This window comes from Boleophthalmus pectinirostris, unplaced genomic scaffold (genome assembly GCF_026225935.1).
Source record: "Boleophthalmus pectinirostris isolate CB_2022bp ecotype Guang Dong unplaced genomic scaffold, ASM2622593v1 HiC_scaffold_13, whole genome shotgun sequence".
Classification (NCBI taxonomy): domain Eukaryota; kingdom Metazoa; phylum Chordata; class Actinopteri; order Gobiiformes; family Gobiidae; genus Boleophthalmus; species Boleophthalmus pectinirostris.
Window position 1 is genome coordinate 24252664 of NW_026571036.1, and position 8900 is coordinate 24261563.

At 40.2% G+C, this 8900-nt stretch overlaps 1 protein-coding gene across 1 annotated transcript in view; it reads right to left on the reverse strand.

The window, feature by feature from the left end:
- The window catches only part of sptlc2b (serine palmitoyltransferase, long chain base subunit 2b), a 50018-nt gene extending 41430 nt beyond the window's left edge, over positions 1 to 8588 (reverse strand). Inside the window, 1 exon segment of the mRNA XM_020939905.2 lies at positions 8345 to 8588. Coding sequence (XP_020795564.2) covers positions 8345 to 8488 — 144 coding nt within the window. The 5' untranslated portion in view covers positions 8489 to 8588.
- Positions 8589 to 8900: the final 312 nt, after the last annotated feature.

Here is an 8900-nt window from a genome sequence, read left to right on the forward strand (position 1 = left end):
GTTGTAAATCTACAATATTGTTCAAAAAGATGAGCTGCAATAAATAAACAGCAAAATAAAACACTTTGGTTTTCATCTGTAATGACTCATAGAAGTTATTTATTCAACCTTTTACAGCCCAAGCCTTATCTTATACAAGAAAAATACACCTGAGCAGCCAGTCCCTTTTACCGGACAAAGAGCGTCCGAATGTGAGACTTTCCAACCACAACCACTAATTTAGATCACGTGTGTCTCAAATACAGAAGACACCTGCTCTCCAAAACTCTCTTAACATTCAGAACTAAATATAGAACTTCTTTTACCTGCGATACGTCATAGTTTGGTGCTTCGATTGTTGATTCTGTAAAAATCTGCACTCTTTCTCAGTCGTTTATGTAGTTTTTCCCCTTTTTTGATGTCTAAGTGCATTAAACAACTTGGAGTCGTACGTTGTGCAGCGCTTACGACGATCACGCCCTCTGAAATCAAGGTCACAGGGCACAGCTCCAGATCCACTTGTCTTTGTAAAGTTTTGCCAAAGTGTGTGGATCTGGATGGACAGGTAAAAGAAAAGCTAAATGATAAATACTGACCCCAAAATATATAGTTCCAGCTTTCATATAATGAACTTTTAAGTCATCATAGTCATTTTCGTGACTCGTCTGTTGCTATGCGTTTGGTTTTGCTCATTCAGTAACAGAAAATCTGCCCGTCTACTTTTCAAACTTTCCTGTGACGGTCTTATTCCTTTGTGTCCATGCAGACAATAGCGCAGTTTGTAAGTGGTGCTAAGTAGAGCCTGAACGGAACTAGTTTTCTTAGAGTGTGGTGTTCAAAGAATTCCAAACAGGTAAGTCAATGTGCACGTGTCCACACAGGCGTGATACAAAGAATTTGAGAGATGCAACTTAGCATAAGCAAAACAAAACAAATGATGCTACAACTGCACTCATTTCAAAACAGAGATACAGTCAAACGCTTTGGGCATTGTATACAAGAAGAGGTTAATAGGTTATATAAATAGACAGATTGACAGATATGCAGTTTAGTTTTGTTTTTTCAGTACATTTCAATACAAAGAAATGGTTTTAATACAGTCCAGCTCTGGAGAGTGAAGTTAAAAGGTTCCATATTACGCAACATTGACTTTTGTGAACTTTTAGGCTACGTTCAGACTGCAGGGCTTAATGCTCAATTCCGATTTTTTTGTGCAGTCCAATGTTTTTGCGAGGTCGTTCACATTTCCAGTTAAATGTGACTTGTATGTGATCTCCAGTGTGAACGTTAACCGGCCCGAAAGTGTCCCGCATGTGCACTGGAGACACGACGACGTCAACCGCAGTGAGCGTGCTCTGCGTTTATGGAAGTTGTCCAAACAAGGACGCGAGCATTGAGCACCTGGAGATTTTAAAGTTCCTCTCGTACCGGAGCCAGAACATGAATAACTTACTTATTTTAAGGAGGAGATTGAGAAGGAGAAGGACAAGGTTTTTGGCTGTGGTGGTTTGTGGAGCAGTGGCAGCGACGTCCGTTTAAAGGAACGTGTGGATGCGGCGACGTAGCCAAGAGTGGTGAGTGGCGATGTGATTTGCTTCAGTGACACAGGAGTTCATTAACAATTTTCGCCTACTTCAGCGCAGAATAGTGACGTTTGTGTCTTGTTGATAACATGTAGGTCGGATGAATGCACTTTGGCCGTTCACACTGAAGTCACATGTCAAATGATCAGATATGTATCGGTTTCAGGAGCACATATCGAAGTGTCCTGGGTCTGTGTCGTTCATTAAAAGATCAGATACAGGTCACATAGGGGCCAAAAAATATTGATTTGGGTCACTTCAGTCTGCAGTGTGAACGTAGCCTTAGTCATGTTATAATGTTGTTACCTCCTCAAAAACAGAGCTGGAGTTGTGTTTTGTTTCATTCACACATGTTTGAGTAACTCTTTATTATCAGTGTGTCCACATCTCCAAGGCTCGCAATTGCTCTGTTCCACCTTGTGATGTCATGAAGCGGTCGTATTCAAGTAGGGCTGTCCTGATAAACGCAAGAATGAATTAATCACAGCACGTGACCAACGTGACCCGACCCAGAGTCCTGCACGGGTCCATTTTTGGAGACCTACACCCGCCCAGACCTGTTAACATACCAGCCATAACCGCCTGTGCCCAGAATAGGCCTACGAATTGCAAAGTTATGATTTCAAGAATTACAATCACAAAATTAAATGAAACAGTTACACTTTTTTCAGTACGAATATGAATTCACAGGCACGACTTGACTGTCATCACTTCACAGGCATTAGCAGAAGAAACATTGATCGAGACGCTGGACTTTTGCGCCGCATATGCCACCGACTGAACCAAGACTAACCAAGACTAACCCAGTACTAACCAAGATTAACCCAAGACTGACCCAGGACTAACCCAAGACTAACCCAAGACTAACCAAGACTAACCCAGGACTAACCCAGGACTAACCCAGAACTAACCCAGGACTAACCCAAGACTAACCCAAGACTGACCCAGGACTAACCCAAGACTAACCCAGACTAACCCAGAACTAACCCAAGACTAACCCAAGACTAACCCAGGACTAACCCAAGACTAACCCAAGACTAACCCAAGACTAACCCAGGACTAACCCAAGACGAACCCAAGACTAACTCAAGACTAACCCAAGACAACCCAAGACGAACCCAAAACGAACCCAAGACGAACCCTGGATTAACCCAGGACTAACCCAAAACTAACCCAGGACTAACAGAGGACTAACCCAGCCCAGGACCGATTCCAGGACTAACCCAGGACTAACCCAGCCCAGGACTGATTCCAGGATTAACCCAGGAGGACTACACCAGGACTGCGTACGGTTTTGTTGAGCCTCTGTACCAACAGCCCCATTTTCAAGTGAACAGCTCCTTTTTTAGTTCAGTAGAAATTGGCAATTCTAGAGTTAAAATGATCCAAATGATCCTGGTGAAGGTGCATGGAGTTTAAAAACATAGTGGAGCGCTTCCTGTATTACCACATGACATCACAAGGTGGGACGGCATGTTTTCAGTTTGAGAGAAAAACTCAGTCTAAATGTGCAGGTTTGTGTGTTAAAAGTGTGTGAATGAAACAAAACACAAGTCCAGGTCTGTTTGTGATGAGGAAACGACATTAGAACAGAGATCAGAAAATAGTGTCATATGTTCCCCTTAAACATCACAGAGCTGTCATTGTGTGTATTATTATCATCATTATTATTAGTATTGATTTATCAGTACAGAAGTGTTATAATTAAGTAAAAGCAACTACGTAAAAGAATATGTACTGGGGAAGGGACTAAAACTACTTCCTCCCACTTTCATTTCCCTTTTTTTGTTCTCATTACTGTAAGTGTACGAATGGTGAAGGAAGTTTTTGTTGTAAGTATTGTAATCTTAAAGCTGCTCTGTGTAACATTTTGGTCGGTGGTTCGTCACCTGTTTGATGTAACTGCTGCCTGAACAATTCTACTTGACATTTATTCACTTACGGGTGGTTTTACAGCTCAAAAATACCTAGAAAAACAAACATTGTGACTGTGAGTGGGGTCGCCTCTCCACAGATCTGAGCTGTAACTTGGTCTGGTTTGGTCTCCATGAAGATAGAAAGGTTTTTAATGCCATACTGTGAAACATTCCAGACAAACCAATAACATCTTCATGGAGAAAAACATTTGACGGACCCTCCACCAGAAAAGTTGCACAGTGCAGCTTTAAATAAGTTACAATAATCATGAAGTGCTGAAATAAAAGCATAAATTATCTTTTCTTTTGGTTTGGAGCAGAGATAAAACTTTGGAAGAAAATTTTGCTTAATTTTCTTTTTTTTTTTTGGCGGTAAAAGGTGCATTGTCTGGCGGAGGGTTTCTCAAACGCTTTTCTCCATTGAGATGCTATTGCTTTGTCTGGAATGTTTCACAGTATGGCATTAACCCCTTTCTATCTCCACACCAGACCGAGATCAGATCTGTGGAGAGGCGACCACACTCAGAGTCACAATGTCAGTTTTTCTAAGTATTTATGAGATATAAAACCAGCAGTAATTAAATAAATGTAAGGTAGAACTGTTTAAAGTCACACTGTGGAACATTCCAGGCAGAACAATGACATCTCCATAGAAACAAGCAGGTGACAGACGCCCAAACCAAAAAGTTGCACAGTGCACCTTTAAATAACAATGCTACTCCAAAGGAATGTTCTCAAAGGGCTGTGGCAATAATACAGGAAACTACATGCTGTGTTTGAACCACGCCCCCTCCATGTTGAAATTGATTTTGTAGTTGAGGTTTTGAAAGCAAACTGTCACCTGAGCTCTGTGAAGTCCAGGGTGTGGGCCGTGAACACACAAAAAAATGAACGGAATACATTTAATCAGATAGTTTTCTCACGTTCAGACATTTTTCCACTTTGAAATGTTATGTTCACTTCAGATTTTATCCTCCTGTTTATTTGGAAAAGAAAAGCCAAAAGATCGTACAACTTTGAAGAAATGTAAACCTTCCGTCTATGGAATTTTTTGTTTGGAGGTCTGTCGCTCCCTAGTTTCTATCGAGATGCTGCCTGGAATGTTCCACAGTGTGACTTTAAACAGCTCTATCTTATATTTATTCAGTAACAGTTGGTTTAACTTTACAGGTTTGATCTCCATGAAGACAAAAAGTTTAATTCCATATGTGAAATATTCCAGACAAAGCAATAACATTTTCATGGAGAAAAGCATTTGACAAACCCTCCCTCAGAAAAGTTACACAATACACCTTTAGTACAGTTGGGTTAACCATATGTCAATATGGAGCTATGACGCTGTACTCAGTTCAACTTCCAACACAAAGTAAATATGATTCCGTCACTAATGGGAAACTACAAACAGAATCAGGTTAAACATTGACACGTCGATGATAGGCCTGTGACGATAAGTAATAAATCAATTAAACATACAATAACTTTTAACGAGCTCGATAACTTTTCCGGCTGCGATAAATTGTATTTGCATGTTTGTTTGTTTTCCTCGCTCTCTCTCTCAAAGAGACTGAATGTTAGAAGGCTTCTGTCGCTCTCTGACTCCTCTCGTTTAACAAGTGCAGTGTCGCTTGAACCAACGTGCACGGTGTTTATCAACACAGCGGATCCGCGTGCAGCCTGAGTGCAGAAAACGCCGCTGTCTGTGCGGAGAACATGAAGCCACAACACAAGCGCCGCTGTCAGAGTGACAAAACACAGTGACAGTTCCTCGCAGTGTGACAAAACAAGTCACGATGCCGAATCAACACAAGTGGGACACGTCTCACCAGCCACGTGCGTCAAATTCAGCGAGCGCGCAAATGACGAGAAGAAATGTCTTAAACCCCAACAGCCGATAAACCCAAACCCGTGCGACACAACTAGCGCCGCCCCCCGGAGAACCCAAAATCCACTGAAATCCCACAGGACACTGACACGATACCAGACAGAACAGAGCTCCGTCAGAGCGAAACAGGATCCTGTGTCGTGGTTTAATACAAACACTTCAAGACCAAAATGACGAGGCCACAGCAGCAGCCACAGAGAGAGTGGCCAGTATATACCAAAGTAAGTCAACGACTAAAATCACTTTTAAGGGCAATTTTGTTACAGAGACTTAATAATCCATTTTATTTATTGCTTTGGTTGTATTTGGTTCAACAGTGGTTTATTCAAGTGGATTTTTGTGAACAAGTCATCGCTGTGAGTCAGACACATTAGACTAGTCCTATGTTAAGTCTGTTTTATTTAGGCCTGTTGTTTTTGTTGTCTTACACTTCCTGTGTTAAATGTTCTTTAGAAAGTAAGGTTCATTGATCTTTGAAAAGGATATATTTTCATTTTTATTGAATGGTCATTATAATAGTTGAAATTGGTCTCAAAATGTCAATATTATCGTTTATCGCAATAAATTCTTGGTCAATTAATCGTCCAGCAAAATCTGTTATTGTTACAAACCTAATCAATACTATAGGCTCAGAACTAGAGCTGGTGTGAACCTCTGCTTAACAAAAGTATAATTTACTTTTCCATTGATGTATTTCAACTAAAGATCGAACAATAACCGAAATATAGTGATACTGTGTCATCAAAAGTCTCACAATAACATCGTGGACCATCACAACATATCGAATTACAAGTCGCTTTGCTTAAATAAAGAGTTATGGTGATGTTCATGTCTTTCTTTGTGATTTTAATGTCTTTCATATTCTGTAAATTACTTTGAATTACTTTGTGTATGAACTGTGCTATACAAATAAACTTGCCTTGCCTCACTATGGTGCACCATTAGCTAAAAAACAACATAGGAAACTACATAGACCATGATCCTTTGCATCTTTAAATCTGAATTCGTCGGCTGATGACAGAACTAAACACTTGTCGAGGCATTTTAAAAGTTGTCCTTTGAAAATGCCCCGACAAGTGTTTGGTTCTGAACATAATCACAATTAGCCTCCACAAAATATCACAACAAATATCACACCTACTACTACTACTACTACTACTACTACTACTACTACTACTACTACTACTACATTTCTATATACTAAATCCAAGGTACTATGATAACAGATACTCCAACAACAACTACTATTTCACATCACAACAACTGCAACATATTACAAATGTTCTTGTCACTACTACTACTACTACTACTACTATTATTACAAAATTAGCACAGTTTACAAGTACTAAATTCAACGTACTATGATTACAGACACTCCTACAACTACTATTTCACATCACAACAATTGCAACACATTACAACTGTTCTTGTCACTACTACTACTACTACTACTACTACTACTACTACTACTACTACTACAATTCTATGTACTAAATCCAAGGTACTATAACAGATACTCTGACAACAACTACTATTTCACATCACAACAACTACAACATATTACAAATGTTCTTGTCACTACTACTACTACTATTACTACTACTATTACTACTACTACTACTACTACATTTCTATATACTAAATCCAAGGTACTATACTCCGACAACAACTACTATTTCACATCACAACAAATGCAACATATTACAACTGTTCTTGTCACTACTACTACTACTACTACTACTACTACAAAATGGGCACAGTTTACTAATTCTTCCACCCTACCAAAGGGGACCACACCCGAAACTGCCTGAAGAAATTCCTTTCCCGCTCAAGTGTCATGAGGGAGCAGCCCTCCTCCTCCTCCTCCTCCTCCCTCTCATCCACCTTTTTCTCAGGAGACCAAGCCCTCCCATTCTGAACACACAGTGGGACTCTGGCTGCCTGGTGCTCCCATGGGTGCTCCTCCTCACTCACACTACGCTCTATGTAAACAGAGACCGGTCTGACAGCTCATTCACACATACACAACTGAACAACAGGGTGTAGTGTTACAAGCCCAAAAAATAAATACAAACTAAATCATCACAACGAGCAATAAAAGAAAACATCACAGACATATATACACATTTGATAGTGCTGCAAAAAACGTTAACCAGCTACTCAGTGATTATTTTTATAGGTTTTTTCTATTATAAATTCAGATTTAACGCATTTTAAAACAAATAAAGGTTAAAATGTCATGACTGAATGCTTCTAGATAAAGAATGTTTACAATTATATCTGTTTAGTCCGACTATTATGATCACAAATGATTATTCCAATGAATGGCCGGATGCAGTTTGTATTTTTTGTAAACATTTAAAAGTAAGTTGATCATCCTCATGCAATTAATCAACTATTTGAGTTACAAGTAGCAAAAGATAAAAATATGAGGAAAAAAAAAACAAAATTCCACAAAATATTTGGTTAATATAGGTATTATGAGTTATTTCTATTGGAAATTTAGATTTTCAACACATTTTCAACCAAATAACGGTCAAAATGTCACGACTGAATACTTCTAGACAGAGAATGTTTACAATAATATCTGCTTAGTCCAACTATTACGATCACTAACGATCATTCCGATTAATCGCCGGGTGCAGAGTTTGTATTTTCTGTAAACATTAAAAAGTAAATTGATCATCGTCACCTGACTGATCAACTATTTGAGTTACAGGTAGCAAAAAACGAATACGAATAAAATAACGGAAATGTCACGAAAATATTTGGTTAATGCAGCTATAATGAGACTTGATGTGGCTTCAATTAAACTCGTTTCAGTGTAATTAGCCAAAGCAGTGGACATGAAGTCAAATGTATCTGGAGAAAATGAAAATGACACGGACGAAGCTGCGTACAGTAAACAAGGACACGTTTTGTATGACACTGGAAACAAGTTGACGGAAGTGTTGGGGTTTGCAGTTTGACGGATGGGCCTGTACCTTGTCCCCGGGGCGACGATACTTCTTCGGGGGTTGTTGGAAGAGACAGTGGGTCTTCACGAAGCCATTTTTAGTCATTTGCTTCCCGTTGGAGGTCCGATAACAGCCGTCCCCGATCAGTTTGTTCGGCGAGCTTTCCGTCATGTCCGAAAGCCGGTAGTGTGCGCGGATGATGTTCGGTGGAATTGAAATGAGACAACTTGAGTGTGGCTAATCGTGAAGTCATGTATGAGGAGAAGACAGCTTGCGACCGCTTGCGACGCCCACTCTACCCGCGTCCCATTTCTCTCACATTCTCTTCTTGCCGCCTTCTCTCTTCGCTTCCTCGCGTCTAAACCCCACCCAAAAATCAAAACAGCCAATAGCGTGAAATCCTAAAAATATCCCATTGGTCTTTCTAGCCTATGGGCGGGGTTAGCGGTGTAGGAATCGAGGAGTTAAAGCGCCGAGGAGGTACGTTTTCAGAAATCGGATGCAGCCCCAGCGCAGTGACCGCAGAGTCGTACCGGAAACGCCCGCCCAGATTGAACGTGATTGGTCCATACCTAAGATCGCT